General features: G+C 48.3%; 1 protein-coding gene across 2 annotated transcripts; it reads left to right on the forward strand.

Moving 5' to 3' along the window:
* The first annotated feature begins 4,067 nt into the window (after positions 1-4,067).
* Positions 4,068-26,779, forward strand: THOC5 (THO complex subunit 5). 2 transcript variants are annotated; one of them, XM_081892355.1, is made up of 20 exons: positions 4,068-4,157; positions 5,744-5,858; positions 6,729-6,872; positions 7,527-7,640; positions 8,638-8,735; positions 9,150-9,296; positions 10,616-10,730; positions 11,752-11,884; positions 12,244-12,321; positions 13,842-13,882; positions 15,133-15,232; positions 15,957-16,065; positions 19,319-19,420; positions 19,516-19,612; positions 20,519-20,633; positions 22,079-22,182; positions 23,517-23,604; positions 24,324-24,439; positions 24,661-24,851; positions 26,496-26,779. In XM_081892355.1, exons 2-20 carry the CDS (start codon positions 5,763-5,765, stop codon positions 26,557-26,559), a joined length of 2,052 nt encoding a protein of 683 aa, XP_081748481.1. In that variant the 5' UTR covers positions 4,068-4,157; positions 5,744-5,762; the 3' UTR covers positions 26,560-26,779. The 2 variants fall into 2 exon arrangements, with proteins under 2 accessions (XP_081748481.1, XP_081748482.1); XM_081892356.1 differs by lacking the exon at positions 4,068-4,157 and adding an exon at positions 4,330-4,384.
* The last annotated feature ends 456 nt before the right edge of the window (positions 26,780-27,235 follow it).

The following is a 27,235-nucleotide window of genomic DNA, read 5'->3' on the forward strand; positions in this document are numbered from 1 at the left end:
TGTAACACACCAAATCCCTCTCCTCAAGATTCCTTGTCTATTATTATTTTGAGAAAACAACAACTACAGAATTGATTTGTCTACAGCGGAACATACCACTGCAGCTGGAGTGGGGAACCTGTGGCCCTGCAGACTCCCATTTGACCATTGTCATACCTTCCAACATTTCTCTGATGAAAATAGGGAAGTCCCATTCCATAATGATAATTTTACTATTTATACCCCACACATATTACTGGGTTGCCCCAGCCACCCTGGACAGCTTCCAGCATATATAAAAACATTAAGCTTTTTTTTTTAACTTCCCTATACAGGAAGCTTTGAGGGTCAGACAACTCCATACCCACCAGCATTTCTGCAATGAAACTAGGGACATCCTAAGGAAAAGTGGGACATTCCGGGATCAAATCAGAAACCGGAATGGCTTCTCTAAATCAGGGAAGTCCCTGGAAAATAGGGAGACTTGGAGGGTCTGCATTCAGCAGCAGAGCATATGCCCACGCTGCCCAGGGTGGGCGCGCTCCCGAAGGGCGTGGGGCACGGAGGGTGTAGGGTGCCCTCCCACATGCCACAGTTCAGCATAGGTGTCAGGTGTGCATGCAGGAGCCAGGCCCTGTGACCAATAGGACTTTGCAGGACTGGGGTCTTCCTAAGTTTGTTCTGAAGAGGCAAGGCGTGGCCACACAGGTGAGGCTGGTTGGTAACTCACAGCACCTGGTGGCAAGAGCCAGGAAGGGATATAAGGTCAGCATTTCCCTTCAGCTCTCTGCCACAGCAACGCGCTTCCTGCCTTGCTGTGTTTGGCTTCTTGCTTCCTGATCCTTGAACCTCAGCTTCTTGACTCCCTGCTTCTTGATCCTCAGACCCTTGACTTTGTGACTCCTTGCTTCTTTATCCTCGGACTTTTGACTTTGTGCCCCTTGCTTCTTGATCCTTGGACCCTTGGCTTCTTGACTCCCGGCTCTCTGACCCTTGGACACTCGGCTTCCTGACTCCTGGCTTCTGGACCCCCGTTCCTGCTCCCACCCCGCCATCTTGTCCCTGGTCCTGACGTCCCCTGCCGGGACTTTGATCGCCCGTGAACCGGACCGTGACAGTAGGAGAGGGACGGGGAAACTGCTTCTCACTCTCCTCCTGCTCTCTGTGGCTGGGTCAGACATGACCCGACGATGGAGCTGCTGCGGCCAGGTGTGCCTCGCCATGGCTGAGGAGGGCTGCTCTCTGCTGGTGGGATAGAAGAGCTGCTGCCGCCAGGCGCGAATTGTGCCGCCCACTCGCCTGCCATTTTGTGTCACATACCCCTCAGTCATGAAACCCAGATCCCACTCACTGCACCCCCCTTTCCTATGCCTCTGTCTGCATTTTCCATGATGACTGCTGAGGCTGATGGGCGTTGGGACTCCAGCAACATCTGCAGCATCACAGGTTTCCCATCTGTTAAGTTGTGGGTGAACATATCAGACACAACGATTCTTCAAACAGCTCTTGTTTATTCACAGGCCAGAACAGAACAGGACTGAAGGGTTCAGCCAGCCTGCTTATATAGAGCTCCACTACAATGCAACAGTAACCACTTTCTGTAACTATCCAATCACTGAACGTCACTTTCAATCCCTTATTTGCATATGTGGACCTGAACTATCTACAGTATCCCCCTGCTGGCCCAGGGTGAGAACTTCAGTACATAACACCATTATTGCACTGTGGTAAAGGCTTGCAAATGAAAGGGGTGCCCACTTTAGTATTTTGCGCTGGGACTTTGCTTACAGGGGCTGCTGAGCTTGCTGCAGTGTGTGTGTGTGTGTGTGCGCGCGCAACCCCAGCCACTGTTTAAATTTGTTCACAGGCTTATATTTGTTATCCATACATATAAATTACCTTGAGCTTCTTGCTCACCTTGAGCTTCTTGGAGGGGAAAGGTGGGATATAAAATGCAACCAACAAAGAAATTACACATTGTTGAACTTCAACTCCCAGCAGTGTTGTAAACAAAAATTGCCCTTTTCCCTTATGGGGTATCCAAGAGCCCATATAGAGTCCTTACATAGGTTCCCTATTGGTAGGAGATAACAGAGGCCGACCAGAGAATATTGAGAAGCAAAGCAGCTAGTAAGCCTGATCTTTATTGATCTGTTGCAACAGGGTGCTCCCCTCATACGCAGGAAAGGAGGACCCAGAACAATGGCCTGCAAGGCCTTATAAAGACTTTTGAAATTGCCACCCTGTAGACCAAGACCACCCCCAGATACATCATACCTACATCACAGAAAAGGCGGTCTAAAACAGAAATTTGAATGTTGTTTCTCTCCTGTTGTTGTTGTTTATCTCCTGTCTGGCAGGTTACTTGATTGGATTGCCTGGGGAGCCTGGTCAGTCTTTTGTAATGATAAATGCTTACCATATTTTTCGCTCTATAAGACGCTCCAGAACACAAGACACACCTAGTTTTTGGAGGAGGAAAACAAGGGGAAAAAATATTCTGAATCTCAGAAGCCAGAACAGCAAGAGGGATCGCTGCACAGTGAAAGCCGCAATCCCTCTTGCTGTTTTGGTTTCTGGGATAGCTGCACAGCCTGCATTTGCTCCATAAGACGCACACACATTTCCCCTTACTTTTTAGGAGGGAAAAAGTGAGTCTTATAGAGCAAAAAATATGGTAGTTCCTGGGCCATGTCACAGGCTCACACCCTATTCAAACACAGACATACCCTTAAGACAGGATTTGTGAAGGAAAAGACAATGGGGAGGCTTTTCCATTTTCCTTTGACCTTGCAGAGAAAACATTTGGTCAGTTTGGGACAGTTTGGGAATCAAAATGGTTTCAGGTCGGTCTTCCTGTGCTGATCTATGTATGTGCTTGGTTGGTACACTTATGAACACTACCATATATCTAAGACCTCAAAATTCCTATCACAGCAGCCAGTCTGGACCAGTGCACTGTGATATGAGCACACATACACACATGCCTGGTGCCGGGGTGCCAACTTGAATAAAATATTGTGGGGGGCGCAGGTAATCCCCGCCCTGTGTAATCGATCACATGATGCAGTGCACACACACCATTTGAATGGGAATGCCCATCAACTTTGTGGGGGCCTGGTCCCCTCAAATATTTTATTGTGGGGGCCAAAGCTCCCACAGGAGTTGGTCCCTATCCAGCAGGGCTGGATTTAGGTTTGATGAGGCCTTAAGCTACTGAAGGTAATGGGGCTCTTTATATGTCAAGCTGTCCTTTGTCAACAACAAATTGTTGCTGTTTTTTTGTGTTGAATATATGCTACATGGTAATTTAGGGATCTAATATGTATCAGAAGCCATTTGCACATAACTGTCCATGCAGAATGTAGGCCCCCTATGGTTAAGTACTTAATTCATTCCAGAGGTCTGTTCTTAACCTGAAACTGTTCTTAACCTGAAGCACCACTTTAGCTAATGGGGCCTCCTGCTGCCGCCGTGCTGCCGGAGCCCGATTTATGTTCTTATCCTGACGCAAAGTTCTTAACCTGAAGCACTATTTCTGGGTTAGCGGATTGTGTAACCTGAAGCGTATGTAACCTGAAGCGTATGTAACCTGAGGTACCACTGTATATAGAAATGAGCAAACCAGTGATATTCTAGGGAGCAGGCTAGCAGGCGGGGCCCATTACTCACATCATAGAAGCCTACACAACACAAAACACTGCTGCTGTTATGTAGCTTTTATTTTATTTGTTTTTTATCTTATATTTTGGAAATGTACATCCATGTTTTTGACCTTTAATTTTTTTGGGGGCCCCCAAAAGAATGGGGCCCTAAGCCACAGCTTGCTTAGCTTATAAGCAAATCCGGCAGCGGGGTGGTAAGATTGTTATATAAAGCAGAGAAACTTCAATCCATAACAGCAATGCTTATTATTAAATAATTATACAACAGGAAAAATATAAACGTAAAATAAAAAAATATTATTTTTCAAGAAGCTGGGGGAGAGGAGAGGAAAAGCGGGGATGGAGAAAATACAGCAGAAGAAGGCGCCACTAGGGGGCGGAAGAGAGAGGGGAAAAGAAAACCTGTGCCGACGCTCTAGTCGTTTCGCCGGCGACCGGCTTGCTTTGCCCGCGTTTCCGGTACGGTGCTTCCGGTTGGGCTCTGAGGCTTTGTGGAAGAAGGAGGATCAATCGGTGAGAGCCGGATGGCGGGAGGGGGGAGGCGAGGGCGCGTGACCGTCGGTTAACGGCTTCCTTCTTTCTTCCCTTCTGCCCTCTGAGGGTGGGGTTGCCGCTGCTAATACATCCCTCCCTCTCCAAACCAGATCAGGAGGCGGGGAGGGCGAGGAGAATTCGGGGGGGGGGGTATTCGTTTTCTGGGCAAGGGCTCAGCCTCTTGGTACTTGTGGCGGCTGCTGCAGGTGAGAGCCCCTCTGAGCATGTGCAAATATCCAAGGGCCTCTAAGCATTATTCTCTTATAATGAACAAGAATGGGGAGGGTAGAGGGTCATTACAGTGGTACCTCGGGTTACAGACGCTTCAGCTTAAAGACACTTCAGGTTACAGACTCCGCTAACCCAGAAATAGTACCTCAGGTTAAGAACTTTGCTTCAGGATGAGAACAGAAATTGCGCAGCGGCGGCACCAGGAGGCCCCATTAGTTAAAGTGGTGTCTCAGGTTAAGAACAGTTTCAGGTTAAGAACGGACCTCCAGAACGAATTAAGTTCTTAACCCAAGGTACCACTGTATTATTGTTGTCAATTGCCATTATTTAAGGGACGCGGGGTGGCGTTGTGGGTTAAACCACAGAGCCTAGGACTTGCCGATCAGATGGTCGGCGGTTTGAATCCCCACAACAGGGTGAGCTCCCGTTGCTCGGTCCCTGCTCCTGCCAACCTAGCAGTTCGAAAGCACGTCAAATTGCAAGTAGATAAATAGCTAACACTCCAGCGGGAAGGTAAACGGTGTTTCCGTGCGCTGCTCTGGTTCGCCAGAAGTGGCTTAGTCATGCTGCCCACATGACCCGGAAGCTGTACGCCGGCTCCCTCGGCCAATAAAGCGAGATGAGCGCTGCAACCCCAGAGTCAGTCATGACTGGACCTAATGGTCAGGGGTCCCTTTACCTTTACCTATCCCGCTTTTCTACCAAGCTGTAGGGGTTCAAGTCGGCTAACAACATTTTTTAAAAAAACAACAACAACATTATGAAATACAAATTAATTGTATTTTAAAAGTTGTCATTGTGGTTGAAAGGTAATGAGGCCTGGGACTCATTTGTTTTATTGATCAAATTTCTTTATCCTCCCTCCTAAAGGAGCCCAAAGAGTTAAGTGCAACATAGGGTGTTTATTGTATACAAAAAAAAACCCCCTTTGAATTTGGTACATGTAGCGACTGGGATAAAAAGTCCCACTTTAGATTGCTTGTTGGATGAGGAAACTCTTCAGTAAGTGCCAAAAAGAAAACAAGGGAGTCATCAGGGGTGGGGATTTGAAAGGGTAGGGACCACCATGCTGAAGACCCAGTTCCTATATTATATGGTATTGATCTCCTGTTACGATGTTCTATGTAGAATGACCTTTCAGTTACCTCTCTTTCAGCATATTTTTTATGTCCAGGGGTAAATCTGAACGGTTCTGGGTGATTTAAAATAATAAAGGAATCGTCCTTTGGTAGTCACAGGCACACTTTCCACATTGCCTTGAAGAATGATTGATATGAAAGTAGATTTTACTTGAGATTAACTGATCCCCCTGCCCCCTTTTCATGGGTTTTCAGATTCTCATGTTTTAAGAAAATGTCGTCAGACTCCAGTAAGAAACGGAAGCCGAAGGTCATCCGGACTGATGGAGGCCCATCGGAAGGCAAGAGGGGCAGGCCAGACACTGATCAGGTAGTTTCATTGTAACAGAGTTACCTGTGGGCTTTTTAGATGCTGTTTGGAAAAGCAGAGCAGTATGTAGGTATGTCTGTAAAAGACGCTCTAGACTAGCCCTTGGGGTTACTGTATTTTAACTGCCAGGTTTTGACTAGTAACTGATTATGTCCTGGTGAACTCAAGGTTGTGGCCATTTACTGTAAAGTGTGTCAGGAATAAAAGGGGAAGGGAGTCTCAGAGCAAGTCTGCCCAATTTGTGACTCACAGAGCCTTAACACAGCCCACCAACCACGCATAGGAATCTACCTGGGGTTCAGTCAAGCCCCCTGGTTTTGCTGCCTGCCCAAATGGGCAGATTCTTCCAGACATAGAAAATTATATCTTCACCAAATTCCATTCTCAGAGTGTAGCAGGCTTGTGTGCTGCAGGTTTTGGGGCATAATTTAACATTTTTTACTGCTTCAAAATTAATATAACTCCCAAGTACCATCTGAAGGAGCCTTTTAGCGACTAGGATGCTGTGATGCCCCTAGTGTTGCGCTACCTCTCCTGTCTTTGAAAACAGATTCTCAGAGGGGGTGCTGAGAAATGCTTAGCCGGTGTCCTCACCTGGAGCTTTCCCTCTTAGGCTGTGGAAGGGTGTACTCAAATTTAGACTTACTTTCTCCTTGAGCTTTAATGCGGCATGGTCTCAGAAACAAGATAAACTGGAAGGGTGATGATGGAGTTTACAGTTCCAGGATCATTTTTGCCTACCTTTATATTCTGCTTTCAAGAGTGAACAGAGATGCTATAGAGAGCCCTTTGTATAATACGCCATGCCTTCCCTTCTGAAGAGAAGAGAACTTCCAAGAGTCTAGCTTTCCTCTCTGTTTCCATTTGCAGGATGCCAAATATTACAGCGAAGAGGCTGAGATGGACCTGCGGGACCCCAACAAAGATTACGAACTTTACAAAGAGACCTGCCAGGACCTCCAGAGGCTTATGGCAGAAATCCAGGAGCTGAAGAGCAAAGGCAACAAAGACAGTGTAAGGCTGGGGTGGGGAACCATATGTGCCTCCCCAACCTATCTGTGTGGCCCTTAGGCTCTCCCCAACCACGCACACACTCCACTAGCCTTTCTTCAGGTGTTTTTGGCTGGCTGGGATGTCTCCTTCAACTCTGAAATTGACTTTTGTGTGCCCTCATGGCAGGTAGAGAGAGGAGTGTGGGTGTGAGCAGAAAAAAGTTTAATGTACAAGGGTAAAACTACATTAGCCACTCCACTCACATTTGCCTGTAACCCTGCCAACTATGGGTATGTGGCCCCAGGAAGGGAATCCAACCCTCTGGCTAAAAAATATTTTCCCCACCCCTGTCAAGGCATTCTAATGTGACCGGGGGCTGAGGGGTGTAGATAAACCCTAGCAAAATTTAGATATTTGAAAGAGGAAAGGATAAGCCTGGCAGATTTAGGGGGCAAGGGAGTTAGGTACACAATTGGGTCCTGGGCTGTGGTCTGAAGGACATGAGACTCCCACCTTGCTGAAGCTAGGCAGGTCTGGGGCAGTGCCTAGATGGATGAAGACCGGGAAACCTCACAGAAACCACCTTGGGTTCCATGATGGTGTAAGGAAGGCGGGATATAAAGGTAAGGACCGTCCTAATCGGCTTCCTCTTTCCCCCCTCTCTCTGCCTTTCAGGCTTCCGAGATTGAGGAGCGTCGCATCCAGAGCTGTGTCCACTTCATGACCCTGAAGAAACTCAACCGTTTGGCTCACATCCGGTTAAAGAAGGGAAGGGATCAAACCCACGAGGTACTGTTGAGTCCAGAGAACCAGGGAAGGGTTACAGGATCTTGGATGGTCGGATCATTAGATGCAGCAGCACCGAAGCTTGCTCCACACCTTGAAACCCTCCCCCTCATTGGACACGTACTCTCATACAAGGCAGTTCTAGGGAAGATTTTTCAGACCCACCTTATTTTTGTGATTGTCAGTTGTTTTAAACTGTTTTGAATATTGTGTCTTAATGTTGCAACCCACTCTTGTACTTGAGGGTGAATGGCAGGGAATTGATGATGATGATGATACAGCCTATACATTACAAGATAGTAAATTTTTAGATTTTTTTTGTCACCCCACCCTTTCACTCCTACTTGTGTGTTGGGCTGAACATTCAAATCCAAGTGAGAAGGACAGAGATAGGAGAATACCCATTATTTTGGACTGATGGAGCTAACATATTTTCTTTATAAAGAAGAGAGATTGTATTGGTATTGGTACGCAATACTGTTTTCTGACAACATGGCTTTCTGTGTTTTCTTAAAACACACTTCCCCATGGGGTAAAACGAAATTTGTTGTTTTGTATGCTTTGCATATGTAAATCAGGGGTGGGGGACATCAGACTCGGGGCCAAATGTAGCCCTTCAGGACTCTCCCCAGGCCACGTACCCTCCTGAACTTTGCCTCTCCCAGACCTTACTTCCCTCCCCTGAGTGATGGGATGGAATGTGTCTTCAAACTCTGATCATGCCTCTTGTATGCCAGGATGGAGGACAGAGAAAGGTGTGTTGAGTATGTGTATAGAAACCAGCCTACTATACAAAATAAAATTTGCATTTGTTGCTCCGCCCACTTTTGTCTCTGGCCCTGCCCACCACTGGTATCGGTATGAGCATGTGGATCTCAGTTCAGTTTCACTAACTTGCCACTTTTTTGAGATCGCATCATCAGCCGTGTGTCTCAGTCGCACCAACTTGATTTTTCACTTCCTTGCCTTGTAATGATTTCACTCTGTGCTCTGTTAACAGGCAAAGCAGAAAGTGGATGCTTATCACCTGCAGCTTCAAAATCTGCTGTACGAAGTCATGCACCTGCAGAAGGAGATCACAAAATGCCTGGAATTTAAGTAAGCAGCTTAAAAAATAGGATGTGACTGGAGGGTGGAGAGGCCCCCAAAAGTTAGCTAGTAGACTAATGTGGCTTCAAACCTTGTGCCAATTTTGTTTTGTTCCCTTCAAGTGCTGTTGGCCATCCTTTTTGTCAAAAATGCAGCCTCCAAATTCTTCCAGTATTTCATTATTACAAGCCTGGCCATTTGAAAAAAAAAAAAAGCTTTTTAGAAGTTTGAACTGTAAGTTAGCCTTATCTAGTTGGTCTGCACAACTTTGATAAGCCCATTCCAAGGCCCAACTTGAGAGCTGTCACTGAACTGCAGCTAGCTCAGTCTTGCGGTCCTTGGGCTACACGTGACCTTGGATACAGAGGAAGGTTCCTCCCTCGCCCCCACTTATTTATCTTTCTCTTGGTCCCCTTCCTTCAGGTCCAAGCATGAGGAGATTGAGCTGGTGAGCGTGGAGGAGTTTTACAAGGAGGCCCCTGCAGAAATCAGCAAGCCGGAGATTACGCTCGCCGATCCCCACCAGCAGACGCTCTCCCGCCTCGACTGGGAGCTGGAGCAGCGCAAGCGGTGAGTATGATAGCCCAGCAGCTGCTACGTGGCTTTGAGCAAGCTTACGGTTCTCCTCCCTTTCCTTCCACTCTGCAGTAACGGTCCTTCTAATAGTGAACTCAGGCAGTGAGAGCCAACAGGTATTGCAGCCAGAACGGGGCTAATGAAAGCAAGAAGCAAATAATAATAATAATAATTAATAATAATAATAATTTATTTGTTTATACCCTGTCCATCTGGCCGGGTTTCCCCAGTCACTCTGGGCGGCTCACAGCAGAATAATAATAAAGTGATTAAACATCAAACATTAAAAACTTCCCTAAACAGGGCTGCCTTCAGATGTCTTCTAAAAGTCACATAATAGTTTCTTTCCTTGACATCTGATGGGAGGGCGTTCCACGGCATTCCACCACTACCAAGAAGGCTCTTCCTGGTTCCCTGTAACCTCACTTCTCGGAGGGAGGGAACAGCCAGAAGGCCCTCGGAGCTGGACATCAGTGTCCGGGCTGAACAATGGGGGTGGAGATGCTTCTTCAGGTCTACTGGGCCGAGGCCGTTTAGGACTTTAAAGGTCAGCACCAACATTTTGAATTGTGCTCGAAAATGTACTGGGAGCCAGTGAAGATCCTTTAGGACCAGTGTTATATGGTCTCGGCAGCCACTCCTGGTCACCCGTCTAGCTGCCGCATTCTGGATTAGTTGTAGTTTCCGGGTCACCTTCAAAGGTAGCCCCACGTAGAGCGCATGGCAGTAGTCCAAGCAGGAGATAACCAGAGCATGCACCACTCTGGCAAGACAGTCTGTGATGCTGGCATGCTTGCAGGGGCAGGGGACCGTGCATTTTAAAGACTGCCAGAAAATGAACAGACCTGGAAATCTAGAAGAGTGGTCCCATAGTGTTCCAAGTTTAGAAATATTACGAGAGGAGGACTTGAGGAAGAAGGGCTGAAATGTCAGTGGTAGAGTTTCTTCTCTGCATGCAGACGATCCTAGGGTCAGTTCCACAGCATGTCCAGGTAGGGCTGTGAGAACCATTTGCGTGAAACCCTGGAGCGCCCCCTGCCAGATGGATAATTTCAGCTTGCTTTGATAGTTCGAGCACCCTGAATGCAGAAGGCCCCAGATTCAGTCCTCCAGGTAGAGATCCCATCCTGAAATTCTGGAAGCCACTGCCAGTCAGTGTAGACACTACTGAACTAGATGGACCGTTGATCTGAGTCACTATAAGGCAGCTTCCTGTGTTCCCAGACTTTGTGTGTGTCCCCCTTCCTTCTGCCTCCTCTACTTTCTCTGGACACATTGCCGCTTGTTAGTAACTGTGAATCTCTTACGTGCAGGCTGGCAGAGAAGTACAAAGAAAGTCTGGCAAACAAAGAGAAGATCCTGAAAGAGATAGAAGTGAAGAAGGAGTACCTCAGTAACCTCCAGCCTCGGCTCAACAGCATCATGCAGGTATGCTGTGGGCCAGGCTTTTAAAAAGAATTGCTTTAGGAGTTCTCAGCAGGAGGTTAAGAAACCCACATACCCTGTTGGTGCAGCATGGGAGAGGCCTTCAATAGAGAACCAAACCATTGATTAGAGAGCTGGTGCGGGATGTCGCTGGACTACATCTCCCATCATTCTCAGCTATTGGCCATGCTTGGCTGGGGGGTTGGGAGTCCTGCAGCCTCTGGAGGGCCACAGATTCCCATCCCTGCTTTGGAGAAAGAAAACCTGAATATATATGAGCTGTTTTCAGTAAGAACAGATTCTGGGTGGGACTTTTATCACAAGCCCCACTGACTCTGTCAGAGACCGTTGCCTTTCCCTCTCCTTCAGTATGTTGGTTATTTTACTACTACTGCAATTACTATTATTATTTATAACAGGATTGGCTAAGCTGCAGGCCTCCTGAGGTTGTTGGAGCCACCAGACGTTTCACACGCCAGTGGTGGGTGGGGCCAAAGCAAAAATGGGTGGGGCAACATGTGTATTTCCCCCCCCCCCCTTTGTACAGAAGGTCAGTTTCTGCACATTCTCTCCCACATTCCACTTCGTCCTCCATCCAGGCAAGAAAGAGGCGTGATCATAGTTCAAGGACACAGCCGAGCCAGGCCAGAAATTCTTGAGGAGGGTTCAAGACAAGGGCCCGTTAGGGGTGCAGACTGGGGTAGAGTCCCAAGGCCCAGATAGAGTCCTGGAGGAGGGGCGCCCTGAACCTGCAGTTCCCCACTCCTAGGATAAAAGAACTAGAGCAGCTTCAAGAGATGTCAGGGGCTACATCAAATGAGACAGGGGGCCACATGCGGCCCCTGGGTGACAGGTTCCTGCCCCCTGTACATCAAAACATAATATACCTAATAATGAAAGGGCACATACTGACAACGTAGCGTAGTAAAAACAGCATCTTTGGGGGCATTTTGGTGCCAACCTGTTCTCAAACCACAGAATTATAACCCCCATTTTTCCCCCTGTCGGTCCTCTTTCCTACCAGGCTTCGCTCCCTGTTCAGGAGTACCTTTCCATGCCTTTTGACCAGGTTCACAAGCAGTATGAGACGGCCAGGCATCTTCCACCACCCCTCTATGTGCTCTTTGTCCAAGCCAGTGCCTATGGCCAGGCCTGTGGTAAGTTATTATTTCAAGGTAGCTGAGCTTTGAAGGGGAGCAGAGGTGTCAAATTTCACAGCTCCTTGCAGAAAGCATGACATTATCTGAAGACTGTCACGTCGATGTGTCGTTTCCCCCCCCCCCCTTAATCTGATCCCTGGCTCCCCTGAGTCTGCAGGGTTGGGGAATAATGGGAGACACAGAGAGAGGGGAGAGAGAGAGAGAGAGAGAGAGAGAGAGAGAGAGAGAGAGAGCGCAGAGCTGCCCAAAACCTGATGAAGCATCTGCATTTGCAAACCTTGTTGCTTCTGAGCTTTACGGAGTTTGTGGGAGTCATCTTTGGGGAAGTTTGGCTAATGACACCATCTCCTTCACAGACAAGAAGCTGGCTGTGGCTATCGAAGGCAACGTGGAGGAAGCCAAAGCTCTCTGCAAACCTCCAGAGGACTCTCAGGGTGAGTGAGGGTCCGTAAGCTGCCTTCACTTGCTGTGAATGGGCATATCCTTTGCTTCCATAAGGTTCCAGGTTCAGGAGCTCCAGCGAAAGGATTCCCACTTACCTGGGCTGCGAAATGTCCTGGAGAGCAGCAGCCACTTGGCATAGACCAGCCTTCTTTGGCTTGGCACACTCCAGGACTACAACTCCCGGCATCCCTTCCCATTTGTCATGCTGGCTGGGTCTGACAGAAGTTGTTCTGCCCCAGACTGGTGCCCTCCAAAAGTTGCTAGTCTGCAACTCCCATCAACCCCCTCCAGCATCTCCTGAGGATCAAGGCTGACGGGGAGTTGTAGTCTTGACAAGGGCCGCAAACTATGGGTGGCCCACTGGCAGCTTGCATGTTAAAATTCAGCTCAAAGCTAACCAAAACTGTTAGACTTGTAAAAAGGAAATTAGGAGATTCTGTCCTGCAGTGTTAATGTGTCTATGCTGGACGTTGTCTGGGGTGCCCTGGCTGCAGTTGGATAAACATGCTCCATAACTGGGGAGGCATTGCTGCTTCGTTGCTGGAGCATAAGAGAAGCCCTGGTTCTGCTCAAAGGCCCACCTAGTCCAACATCCTGTCTTCACAGTAGCCAAACAGCTGCCCCAGCACAAAGCCCACATAGTGGACCTATGTGCAGCAACTGGTATTCAGAGGCATACCGTATTTTTCGCTCCATAAGATGCACCTAGTTTTTAGAGGAGGAAAACAAGGAAAAAAAATATTCTGAACAAAACAGTGGATGTATGATTTTTGTGGTTCATGCTGCGGCCACAGACATGTGATTTGACAGTGAGTTTGGGGTAGCCCAGTGCAAAAATCCTGAGGATCCATGTGGATCCGTGCTGTGTAACCACGTTTTTGCGTCTTATGGAGCGAAAAATATGGTACTTCCTCTGCTGGCAGAGGTGAAATATAGCCATCATGGTTTGTGGTCGTAGACAGCCTCTTTCTCCATGCATTTATTATTCTTATTAAATTTCTATATCACCCTTCATCTGAAGGTCATGGTGGTTTACAATATTAAAAAGCCACAAAAATGCATGCTGTAGTAACAAACAAAGGACACAGATTGTTTAATCAGCCAAAGGCCTGGGAGAAGAGGAATGTTTTGCCTGGCGCCTAAAGATATGTAACAATAGGGCCAGGCAAGCCTCCCTGGGGAGAGCATTCTATAAGATGAGAGCCACCACAGATAAGGCCCATTCTCGTGTGCCGCCCCCTGGGCCTCTCGTGGAGGAGGCACATGAAGGAGGACCTCGGGTGATGACTGCAGGGTCTGTGTTGGTTCATAAGGGGAGAGGCGGTCCTTCCTTTTAAAGCCATCCAAGTTGGCCACCATCACTAAAGGATCTGTTGCACTTGTGTCCTACTTGTTTGCTTTCCACAGGCATCTGTGGAAAACAGAATGCTGTGAGAACAGAATCCTGGGTTAAATAGGTCTTTGTCCTGATGCAGCCAGGCTCTTAACAGTCATTTATTTGGATTCACAGATGATGAGAGTGACTCGGATGCCGAGGAGGAGCAGACCACGGTAAGAGCTTCTCCTTCCCACTGTGCTATGAAATTGCAGGGAGGGGAGGGATGTTGTGGGGAGATGTCTCCTTCTGCCTTGAAACTGGTATGCCGTGTGCCATTAGACCTGTTCTTTCACGTCTAATGTGCCTTGTCATTCACCCGCCCCTCCCCCATTAAAAATCATAAGTGAAGGGCCTTTCCTGTGTGCCATTCCCATGTAACGAAGTGAGGAGAAACAGACATACTGGGACTTGGTACTTACAAACAGACCATCTCCTTCGGTCATCTGCATTATCATTTCCTTTTGGCTCCCCTGGCCCTCACTTGGGAGGGGCTGCAGGAAGGGGCATAGCTCAGTGGTAGAGCATCTACTTTGCCTGCAGAAGGTCTCACATTCTATCTCCAGCCTCTCCAGGTAAGGCTGGGAAAAGACTCCCTGTCTGAAAACCTGGAGAACCACTGATAATACTGAGCTAGATGGGCTGATGGTCTGACTTTGTATACTCAAGAGCTGCAGTTCAGTGGTGGAGCATCTGACTTGCATACAGAAGGTCGCTAGTTTAATTCCCGGAATCTCCAGGTAGGGGCGTGAGAGAGCCCTACCTTAAACTGCAGACAACCACTGCCAGTCCATGTAGGTGATAATGAGCTAGATCAGGGGTCAGCAACCCTTTTCAGAGGTGGGCCGGTCCACCGTCCCTCAGACCATGGGGTGGGCTGGACTATATTTTTTTTGGGGGGGGATGAACAAATTCCTATGCCCCACAAATAGCCCAGAGATGAATTTTAAATAAAAGCACACATTCTGCTCATGTAAAAACATGCTGATTCCCGGACCATCCGCAGGCCTGATTGGGAAGGTGATTGGGCTACATCTGGCCCCCGGGCCTTAGGTTGCCTATCCCTGAGCTAGATAGACCCGATGGTCTGACTCTGTATGAGGCGACTTCCTTTGTTCCTCGTGAGCACTTCCTTTCCTCCATGGTGTTGGATTTAGAATTTTGAAACGGGGCTTATTCAGAATGGGGCAACAGCCCCTTCGAAAGGAAAATGGAAATATTGGGGGGTACCAATGACTGCGCTTGTGCCACCCTGCTGCCCATCTCACGCTTGCACTTCAAAGCACAAGGGCAGGAGAGGTAGCAGCCACCCAGAGTGCAACAGGTGTGGTTCAAAGCCACAGCAAACAAAGTGTAGACTTGCAGGGGAAGCTCGTTGGGAGAGAAGAGGCAGGAATGTGTTGTGATTCTCCCTTCCCCACTCTAGAAGCGTCGCCGCCCAACCTTAGGGGTGCAGCTGGATGACAAGCGGAAGGAAATGCTCAAGAGGCACCCACTGTCCGTCACCGTCGACCTGAAATGCAAAGGTACGTGAGAGAACAAAGCAGCTCATCTGTTGGTGCCCCTAAACTGGGGCTCTTTCCCTTCTCTGGAAGTTTGGGATGCATGAATATTTCAATTTCCATATCAGTTAGTTGTTCATTTTTCCGGTCTTAGGGTGGTCCCCGACATCTCCTCAGCAGCTTGCAATTTTTTGATCACACACAACACACTTTCACCAAACGATTGTAATTGTTTTCCTGTGCCTTTCCCCTAATATTCAAGCAACTTTGCCTCAGAGGAAGTTTTGCATGTTACTTTCACTAAAACATGGCTTTTTAATACACGCTTTCCTCCCATGCATTTTTGTACACATTTCTTTGGTTGGAGAACAGCAAGCGAGAAGTGTTATCTGAGTTCAAGGACATATTTACAGCCAGGCAAAAGAACGCTCAAGGAGGGTATGAAGTAGGGCCAGGGAGGGGCATTGCATGTGGAGAAGGGGTGTGGCTTAGGAGAGGGAGAGCCCCGAGGGCCAGACAGGTAGAGAGTCCTGGTGGGCCATATTCAGCCCGCAAGCCTGAGGTTCTCCATGTATTATAGCTAGTGAGTTCCAACAGGTAAGGGAGCAGTTCACTGACCCCCATCCTCTCACAGTGGTTTAAACACAACTGGAAGTTGTTGCTCTCTCCTTTCTCTCTCTGCACCTTCCCTGCTCGACAAATTGCCTTCTCCCTTCCTAAACCCCTGGCATTGGCTGTGTCATTGCAGATGGCAGCCTCCTCCTCCTCACCTTCTACTATCTGATGAACCTCAACGTCATGACGACGAAAGCCAAGGTGACGGCAGCTGCGGAGATGTCCATGCCCATCAGTGCCGGGTGAGCTTCGCAGGGGGTGGCGAGGGGACAGGCTGTCGCTGATGGATCCCAGGTGCCAAGGGTAGGATCAGCTGAGAAATTATTTCATGGGGTGTTGGCAAGCAAACCTGCTGTTGTGGCTCCTGGCAGAATTCTACTTTGCCCCGTGGGTTGTTGTTGTTTTTTAACCCCCAAAGAAAAAGGAGAGATTCCAGTGCAGTCTTTCTGAGATGTGGAAAGTTTGTGAGTGTTTTCTGCGTACCCTTTTCCTGCAGCACCTGGCAAAGAGGTACCTCATTTAGGGACTCGAGAAGCAATGTTAACATGACTTAGGTTGTTGGTACATCTTGATCAGGGGTGGGCAGACAGTTGACAATTTGGATCTACTAGAACCCCAAGATTTGCCAACCAGAGCCTGGTAGAAAAGGTGGTTGTGTTCTCCCTTCACTGTTGGGGGCAGTATGCTGGGGATCACTACACAGCTCCTACCTGCGGGGTTCCCAGAAGAGGCATCTGGTTGGCCACTGTGAGAACAGGAGCCCCTTTGGCCTGATCAAGCATCCAGTCACTACCTGTGTTCTTTGCAGGACAGAGAACTTCTGAGCCTAGGGATTTGTTTTCCTTATGAGAACTGAACTAAGCCAACACAAAGGAAGATTGCAAAGCCTTTGCAAATCTCTCCCTCGCTTTACTTTTAAGTCCCCGGACCTTAAAGGGAGGGAGGGACAAAAGCTTTTGCAAGTCTCCTTCCCCTTCCAGATTGGGTCGAAACTATGGAACTCACTGCCACAGGAGGCAGTGACGACCACCAACCTAGGTGTCTTTAAAACCAGATTAGGCAAATTCATGGAGGAGAGGGCTATCCATGGCAACCATCCACATTGGCCGTGTTCTGCCTCCTCCCTTGAAGGCATAATTGCTTCTGTTGGAAACCACAGGAGGGGAGAGTGCTCTTGTGCTTCGAATCCTGTTTGCAGGTTTCCCACAGGTATCTGGTGGGCCACTGTGAGAACAGCAGACTCTTATGTACTTATGGGATTTTGACATGGTGTGGGCTGCGCCCACCTGTCACATTTGGCCCCGCGTGGCAGATACAACTTTAGCCTGTGGAGCGAAAAGGGTTCTGCACCCCTGCTCTGTGCTCACTATATAGGTTACAGTGCAGAAGCATCAACAGACTCACATCTCTTGGTCTACGCAGGCAAAACCATTTGTTAACCTTGGGTCTTGTTAAATTGTACAGAAGGCAGCACCTTGAAACAAGCAGGCACAGTTGCTGTCCTGCATTTGGAGTCAGTTAGCATACACAAGTGCGAATTTTAATGGTGCCACAAACTTGAAGAATTATTCTGGAGTAACAGAGAACAGGATTTGTCAGCTGCTGTTCTCAGATACTAAAGATCTGAGTCTTCTGATCTGTGTAACGGAGCGGTGGGCCTCCTGTTAAACCACAATCAGCCAGAACCTCAGGCCTAAAAATTCCCCAGCCTGAACTTTCCCATCTAACTGGGCAGAATTTGGCTTTCTGCCTTACATTGTTTGGGGCAGCGCAAAAGATGGGCACTGCAATCGAGTTGCACCAGGGGGCGCTGTGGGCACACAAGTTTGCAGAGTCACTTGCATGTCGCTTGTAGTCATTGCAGTTATATATCCCCTCTTGGGCCTCATTCGCCCCTAAAGAGCGGAGAGACTTTAGCGGAAAAGACAAGATCTGTCTCTGATCTCTTAATTTATCTTGGCAGCGAGACAGGGAGGAGCCTGATGAGAGAGGAGCATTCCTATGGGTCAGATAGCAGGGAAAAAACCAACAAATGGACCTATGTGTCTCTGGTGCTCTGTTGAATTGGCGAGGATAAATTAGGGGCTGATCGCATCTCGTCTCCCTGTCTCATTTAATTACTCTCTAGCAGACTAATCGCTTCCTCTCCCTGTGCATGGTCGCTGAGTCTCTCTCTCTGCTGAGACTGCTTCCTCCTATTCCTCTCCCTTCCCTCTGCTGCTCTCTGAGTTGCCTCACCTCAGGGAGTGGAGCTTTTAATCCCTTTGGAGTTGTGTGTGTTGGGGTTGTGCGTGGAAATCTGGCTTGGAAGCACAGCTGCCAAAATAGGCTTGGGAAAAGCAGCTTGCTCTTTCCCCTGCAGTAGCCTGCTTCACACGTGTCTAACATTAACTTTAGTTAAAGCTGAGACGTTCGGCAGAGCATCACTTAAACCTTTGTTTATTGCACACACACACTCCCAATTAAGGCAGTTTTAACAGTGGAAAAAGAGGAGGTGATGTTGGGGTGTGTATATGTGCCAGTGCAATTATTCATCCTTGGACACTTCTGCTGTTAATTCCCGGTGGCAGCCTTCAGTAACCTGACTTCCTGCTTGGCTAACTACCCTGATTCTTAAAGTTGCTGATAAGTATGAATGCTATGATCCGATTGTGCTCCTGCCTAAACACAGGGTCCTCGGTTGCCCTCATTATCTGTGTTTAATGTGACTTTTCAGTCTAATCTGCTGCTGATCAGAGAACCTGTTTACTTCTGTCAGCAGCATTTGAGAGAAAGGGTGGGAGCTATGGGGACTGCCTGCATTCAACTCTAGAAGGGGAGGGGAAGATTTATATGATCTGAAGAGAATGCAGAGTATGCCTGCATACAACTCTAGAGTCATCACTGCAAGATGACAGCCTGTGGCCCATTTAGAAAGGGGGACAGCACAGACGACAGGAATGGATGCAAAATGGAGTTTCAAAAGACCTGAGTGACATCAGAATGTTCCAGTGGGTGAGGGGAGGAGAACACAGACACACACAACAGAGGTCCCTGCAGATCTCCTGCGGAATTCCCATGGCAACGCAGCAGAAGTAAACTTGCGCAGAATCTTAGAGTCGTTCATACGGGGAGATTTTTCTTTGGCAGATCTGACTTAGATAGAAATGAAACACAGTCGCACAAGAGCACATCTAGTCCAGCATCCTGTTCTCACAGTGGCCTCCCCCTCCTGTGGTTCCCAGAACCTGGTATTCAGAAGCATTGCTGCCTCCGACCATGGAGGCAGAGCCTACTCATAGTGGTTAGTAGTGATCAATAGCCTTGCCCCTCCTCCTTGAATTTGCCCAATCCTCTTTTAACACCACCTAAGGTTGGCGGCTGTTGCTTCCTCCGGCGGGAGCAAGTTCCGTAGTTCAACTCTGCCGTGTGAAGAATGACTTTTTCCTATCTTTGCTGGATCTTCCAACAAAGAAGATCCTGAATTTCACATCGCTTGTTCCTATTTCTTTCTAGAGACTTGCTGTGCCCCGACACCCTCCTGAGCTGCCTGTATCCCGGAGATCACGGGAAGAGGACTCCAAACCCCGCTAACCAGTTCCAGTTTGATAAAGTCGGGTAAGCTGGTAATGGACAGAGGTGCTTGCCTTGTAGGCCTCTCCTTCATGGCTTCTCACCTGCGCCCTCCCTCCTTCCCTCCTTGTGTCTTCCAGGATCGTGTCCCTGAGCGACTACGTTGCAGAACTGGGACACCCTTACCTGTGGGTGCAGAAGTTGGGGGGCCTGCATTTCCCCAAGGATCAGCCCCAGGTAGGTGCAGAGCTGCCTCTGAACAATGGGGAAGACGCAGCCCAAATCTCGATAGGCAGCCTTTGCCGGCACTGCTGGACCAGGCTCTCCAAATTGCAAACAGCGAGCGTTTGCTTGCGGGCAGGTGAATGAAGATGCACTGAGGGAGTACATGGCTACTAGCTGCCTCTGCAGCTGGAGGCAGTAATGCTTCCAAACACCAGTTGCTGGAAACTGCAAGGAGGGGAGAGAGCTCTTTTGCTTGGATCCTGCTTACAGGCCTCCTATTGGGGCATCTGGTTGGCCACGGTGAGAGCAGGATGCATGGGCATAGCCAGGATTTATCTTAGGTGGGTCAGGTTTTATGTTGGGTGGGGGCAAAACTGAGTTATCTGAGATGCAATTGGTCAGTTAAGTATTTTTATTTATTTACTTGTTTTAGGGGGAGCAGCTGCACCCCCCCCCGGCTATGCCCATGGCAGGGTGCCTGACTAGATGGGCCATTGGTCTGATCCAGCATGGCTCTTCTTATGGAAGTGTGTGTGTGTGTGTGTGTGTGTGTGTGTGTGTAAGTTTGTGCATGTTTAGGTGGTTCCAAACCATAAGAGCAGAGTCCCAAGGAAGGAGGACTCAGCAAGTATCCTTAGGATAGCTCAGCTGATTAGAACATGTTGCTGATGACACCAAGGTTGCAGGTTCAGTCCCCATATGGGACAGGGATTGGGCTAGATGATCGCTTCTATGACTTTATCCACCATTCTCTCGTGTGTCAGCATAAGGACGAGTTTTAATGTTGTGCACAGAGGAATCTGGATGATATAGGGGCCTCAGCTTTTTTATCTCGGATGAGGCTGTGCAAGGAAACAGGTTTCCTGGCTCTTCAGTGGTGTGAAGGTAACACCACTTTTGCCTTTATCCCATTTGCAGAATCCTGTGATTGCCGATAACTCGCTGAGTGCTAGCCACATGGAGAGGACCATGAAATTGCTCAAGATGAGGCTGGAGTCCCGCCTTGCTCTACACAAGCAGTTTGCTTCCCTTGGTAAATCCCAGCTGCCCTGCTGCTTCCCCCAGTAGTGACACTCCGGATTCCACCAATCACACACACTCTGAGCATCAGATGCCCCCCCCCCTCAGGCCTGGGACTCATTTCAGCTCCAACTTACAAAGTGAGGTGGAATGTTCCTTCATACAACAAACAAATAATCCCTGCACAAGAAAACCTAGCATGTCAGGAAGATGTAGCTAGAGTCCCATTTCCTCTGACACTGCTAGTTTTCTAGGTGCAGGGGTTTTTATTTTGTATGGAGAATCACATCATGGGAACCCCCTACCTGTAATCTGAGGTGGCAGTCTCTCCCAGATGCAAATCTGCCACCTCCAGGCCTAACTACATCTAACTTAAAAAGCATTTTTGCTTGCTTAGAAGCAGCTAAATTGTTTCATTTATGAACAAGCAGCTGTGGGAGCCCCATGGCAATGGCATGGACAGTGGGGGAATTTTAAGTAATTATTCTCCCCATGCCTGTTTCCTTGACAAAAATCACCCCCTGGAAGCTGCTGTAGTAGCTCCTTTGGGGGGAAAACATTAACAAAAGCTTTGAGAGGCAATTTTTGGCAGGGAGTTGGTGTAGAGGGGGTTCATCCAGATTGCATCCCTTCCACACATTCTCCCCGCTGACTTTCTCCAAAATTGTAAAGTTTTGAAGCTACAATAGAAGGGGTAAGGAAACACCATCAACTTCATAGACAGTTAAAATATCCCACTGATCTTGACTTGAACATATAAATTAATATACACAGTTCCATGTGTCCAAATAGGTGTCCCAGGTGTGATTGACAATTATCAGCTATCCATCGAAACGTCAGGACAATGGAATCTTCAGAGCACTGAGTAGAATGGTGTGAACACTGGACCTCTCTAAAGAAAAAGTTCTAAAAGTTGGTGGCTAGCCCAAGGTCCAGATCGGGCTCACCAAGCTACGGGAATTGACCGGCCAGTTCCCACAGCCCTATCTCCTTTGTGGGATCAGACCACGATCTCCCTAACCCAGCATTCTTGGCAAGAGTCCTAGCAACCAACAGATATTCAGCGGCTCACTGGGAATTGGCCGAGAGATCCTGCAGTACATCTTCTGCTTGTCACTAATTGAGACAACCTTGGTCAAACACTGCCTTTGCAGCTTCCAAGCACCTCTCTGTTTTTCCCACTTCCATCTCCAATGGAGCAAGCTTTGTGCTAATTTATCACTCATCAGCATGTTGGTCCTATCACCAGCTGTTACCTGTCAGAACTCTTTTGAGCCTTCAGAGGTTTAGAACCTTTTTGGCTTAACCATATATGACAGGAACCTAAAGCCACAATTGTCCAGCGGCCAGATTTGCCCTTCGAGCTGCCACTTCTGAACATAACACGTTGACCTTGCTAGGGAAAGGGGACTCTCTTGGATCATATTTATGTTCTTTTTTTTCCATCTTGGGCTTCAGAGCATGGCATTCTGCCGGTCTCTAGCGAGTGCCAGCATCTCTTTCCTGCAAAGATTGTGTCGCGGTTGGTGAAGTGGACAGCGCTCACGTACGAGGATTACCTGGTAAGTGGAGTCTTGTGAGAAAGAACTGGCCTGCTAAACCAGCCTCCCCCAATCTGGTGCCCGCCAGCTGTTCTGGACTATCTGGGACTTGATGGGGAGCTGAGGCCAAAAATAGCTGTGCTGGATGGAGTGTAGTCCAAAACCACTGGGTGGGGAAAGGCTGCCCTGAAATACTTGGCTTGAGCTGGGAGGGAGGGGATCAAAAAAGCCCATTTAATGTTGTTTGAATGCTACATCTGAGAATGCTTCCTGCTTTGCTTGAAAATCATATATGTGTGCATGCTGCTTAAGAATAGCCATGTGGAGGGAGAGGCAATTACAACTTTGCTCAGTTTGGTTGGTATTGTATCTATTACAGCGGTACCTCGAGTTACAGACGCTTCAGGTTACAGATGCTTCAGGTTACAGACTCCGCTAACCCAGAAATAGTACCTCGGGTTAAGAACTTTGCTTCAGGATGAGAACAGAAATCGTGCTCAGGCGGCGTGGTGGCAGCAGGAGGCCCCATTAGCTAAAGTGGTGATTCAGGTTAAGAACAGTTTCAGGTTAAGAACTGACCTCTGGAACGAATTAAATATGTAACCAGAGGTACCACTGTATTGTTATCATTATGTCAGGGGCTGGACTGAGAGTAATGGTGGAGACCGCCCCCTGCTCCTGCAATTCCCAGAGAAGAAGGAGACAGTATAGGTTTACAACAGTGGTTTGCAGAAGGTCACAGTTCAGAGGTCGTAGAGGGGAGAAGCTGGGAATATTGGAAGAGGAGCAGGAAGAAGAAGCAGCACCAGGGGAGAGACAGCTGACAGACTCGGTGTCGTTAGAAAGCATTCCAGACCACCACCCCTCTCCCCGAACCCGGCAGGCATTGAGAGTAGGAGAACAGAAAGCTCAGAGGCAGAAAGCACAGATCAGCCAGTGTAGGGATGGCGTATAATAGCAGAGACGGATGGGGTGGGACTTTACTCGGAGCAACGCCATTATCCGAGAAACGGCATTTGTACGCCTCTCTCTGAATATTGAATAAAATACCTTGGTAAGAGCTTCTTGTCTTTCCATTACTGGCAGCCTGCCATAAGGGAGGGGGATCAGATTCCCTGAAGCCTGACAGATTATTACTATTTTAATGAAGCAATAAGTTTTTGGAAGTGGAATGCTTATTCTTGCTTTTCCATCTCACACCGCTGGCCTCAGCTGCCTGTTTTCTGCACTGAGTGTTGCTCTGAGCCATCTGATCTGTGCTTGTGTTGTAAAGAGACTCAATTGTGTGTGGATACGCAGCGTCCCTATCTCTGTAGACCCAGCTCACCGCCCGCTTCTCCCTCTTCCCACTGCAGGAGCTGTCCTACACAAAAGATGTCGTCGAGGCCGGTTTGGCCGAGGACACACACCTGTACTACATGGCCCTGATAGAAAGAGGAACAGGTGGGTGACTCTCTTTCTCCTGTGTTTCCCCACCCCAAGCAGGCTTGAGAAGAAGGCATGCCTGTCAGCAGAGGTGTGGACCATAAGAGTCACAAAAGCCCTGCTGGGTCAGGGCAGCAGCCCACCTAGTTCACCATCATCCTGTTCTCAACAGCAGCCAACCAGATTGCCCCACAAGCAGGATTTGAGCACGAGACCCCTATCCCCTCCTGTGGTTTCTTGTAGCTGGTATTCAGAAACGTATTTGCCTCCAGCCACAGGTAACCCACAGCTTTACTTGGCTGTGCTCAGTCTCCATGGTTGGAGGCAGTAATACTTCAGATTAACAGTTGTTGGACGCCACTGTTTTCATTCTGGGGGCCACATTTCCTTGTGTGCAGTTTTCCAGGGGCCACTTGGTGATCGAGGCCAAGAGAATGACAAGTAAAGCTGTGGGCTACCTTTGTTCAGTGGCAAGGTTCCTTGTGCATGCCTTCATTTTTTTGTGTTTACTCATAAACCAAGAGGGGCTAGAAATTTTGACCATTCCATGATGATGATGATTTATTATTTGTACCCCGCCCATCTGGCTGGGTTTCCCTGGCCACTCTGGGCGGCTTCCAACAAGGACCAAAAATACACTAAAATGTCACACATTAAAAACTTCCCTGAACTTACAGCCTTCAGATGTAATAATAATAATTATGATGACATTCCATTTCCTTCCCTTCTGTGATTAGCCAAACTGCAGGCAGCGGTGGTGCTGAACCCAGGCTACTCCTCCATGCCTCCCATCTTCAGCCTGTGCCTGAACTGGAAAGGGGAGAAGACCAACAGCAACGACGACAACATCCGGGTACGGTGCTGGGCCCAAACCCAGGGAAGAGGACTCTCAGCCAGGGAGCCTATGGCCCACCAACTCCCATCAGACCCAGCTTGCGTGGTCAATGATCAGGGGTGATGGGAGTTCCATCTGGGAAGTCACAGGTTCCCCATCCCTGATACAGGACATGGCTGGGCAATCTCCGAGGGGCCCCTTTTCAACTCCTTCTCTCTCCCTTCTCTGGTTCTCTGCAGGCCATGGAGAGCGAGGTCTCTGTTTACTACAAAGAGCTGTACGGTCCCAAGCCAGGCTACCAGCTCCTGACCAACCAGCTGCAGCGCTTGTGCGTCGTCCTGGATGTCTACCTTGAGACGGAGACCCATGACAACAGTGTGGAGGGGCCCAAGGAGTTTCCGCAGGAGAAAATGTGTCTGCGCCTCGTCAGGTAAGGAGCAGGGCATGTGTGTGTCTCATTGTCCAACTTCAGGGAATCTGCTTCCTCCCCCATGGCAGTAAATAAGAAGATCAAATGAAAGGAAGTCTTACCAGTTACATTCTTTAATAATCACAGTGAGAGAGAAAAGAACACGTCTCCTAGAAATGACGGTGCTCCCAATTAAGGCTCACCCTCTCTTCTGTCCCTATTAATCTACGTCACTCCTACGTCTTGTAATCTGAGCTTGTACCCTCTACACTTTGTGTTCTAACACTTTCTAAGCTCTCCATGTCTTTGGAGAAGGGGGGGGGGAGTGAATGCTGTCCAGAAACTGTGGATCTGTTAACTCTCTCCCAGTTCTTCTTCTCCTAGCTGTTCCTCATCCAGTATTTCCAAGCTTCTGCCTTCTGAACTATGCCCCTCTGCAAACCCCTGTTCCAAATCTATATTGTCCTCCTGCTCTTGGGAAGATTCAGGATCAGGGGAAGGGGGTGACTCCCACCATTCTTCCTCAGTGCAGCCCTTCTCAGCACAGTCCCTGACACTTGTACTGTGGCACATCTGAAGCAGAGTAGCCAGACTGGGGGGGGGGGGGGCATTGTGCGCTTTCAGAAGATGCCCAGGTTTTGGCCAGGCTCCAGGTGAAAGAACCTCCGTAGCTGTGAGTGAGCAACTTAATGCCTGAAACACTGGAGAGCTGTTGCCAGTCAGTATAGACACTACTGAGGTAGATTGGCAGCTTCCATACAAGACGGCTTCATTGTGCACCTTGTGCAGAAAACTGTGGTTTTCTTTTAACTGGCTGTGACCTACATGGGGCTTTGTTTTTCTCTCTATCCCCTCCCCACCAATCAAAAATTTTGGCACACCTTGTTCCTGCTGTCTCTTCCTTCCCTCGCCGCCCTTTATCTTTTCCCGCCTTGTACAGCTATGAGCCTTACTTGGCACTTCTACTCATGCTTCTAGAGGGCTCATCTTGCCTCTTCCTATACCAGCGGGGAGGAAGAATGAGCTCTATCTCTAGCAGGAAGCTGTTCATTCCCCTGGATTTTGGCGCTTTCATCTCGTCTCCAGTGCCTTCTGGGAGCTGTCTCGCGTTTTTCATCTCCTGCCATGGCGCTTTCTGATTTTTGCACCCACAACGCGACTGGGGTTCTGCCTGCCTCCTTTCAAGCTCCTTTGTGCTTTAACAAAGGCAGTCGAAAGGAGCAAGGAAGAGTATGCTGTGAGACAGCCAAAGGCCGCAGTATTTTTGTTTCTTTTCACAAAGGCAGAAGTGTGTGTAAATCTGCTCAAATAAAAAGGAGAATGTGGAGGTCCGGTATCTGTGGGCAGCTGGTGTGATCAATGAATGTTGTGGAGTTTCCTGGTTCTGCACAGTTTCCTGGTTCTGTACTGGTTGTTTGAAAGGAGACTTTCATGAGGGCTCAGGCAATCCCTGCGGTACCCTGGACCTAAGTTGTTCAGGTAAAATGCTTGATTATCTTCCTCTGTTACATCCAGCAGATCTCTACAAGGGTACTAGCGTGACTTTCTAAACGGCCCTTTCATCACGATCCTGATATAGGAGCCACAGATTTTTTGAAAGCATTTGATGATAAAGAGCTGTCCTGCAATAGCTGTTGATATTCTGGAATCTCTCTTCTTTCTTAGGGGCCCCAGTCGGATGAAGCCTTTCAAGTTCAACTATCCTCAGGGTTTCTTCAGCCATCGCTGACTCCTCTGCAGCTGGGATCCTCCCTCCAGGCAGCTCGATGCAAGGAGAAAGAGAAAGGAGAATTGTTGCCCTCTGGGATTCTTGGTTGGCACAGTTCCAGCTTCATCCTGCCGACGACTTTCACCAGAGATTTCTGCCCACCTCTGGTTTTATCCATTCCATTCTATCTGTAGCGGGAATCGTTTTAAAATATTAAATTGAGTGTGTGCTTTTACAAGTTTCGTTTTGTCATACATGTGTCTCTCCTGTTGTGCAGAGAACCAAAGGCCAGCTAACTGAAACAGAGGGTAAGGAGTCTGTTTGACCCTGGCAACATCAGCACAGACTTTCTGGCTGCACACAGAAGCAGTACCAATCAACGGCAAAGCCCCATAAGTGTGCCCCATAAGTGGTTTAAGAACCATGTAACTTCTGCGCGGGCAAATGGGGTGTCTTCTTTTGCTACAACCGCATTATTATTATTATTATTATTATTATTATTATTATTATTATTATTTATATAATGCCCTATACCCAGAGGTCTCAGGGCAGTTCACAGAAAAGATCAACATTAATACCACAATATATATAATAAAATAAAAACAACAACCCAATAATCACCCCGAAAAAGAGTCACATTTTTAAAAGGGCATAGGATGTCAATCAGATCAACCAAAGGCCTGGTTAAAAATGAGCG

The sequence above is a fragment of the Podarcis melisellensis genome (assembly GCF_964234715.1).
Source record: "Podarcis melisellensis genome assembly, chromosome: 16".
Taxonomy (NCBI): Eukaryota; Metazoa; Chordata; class Lepidosauria; order Squamata; family Lacertidae; genus Podarcis; species Podarcis melisellensis.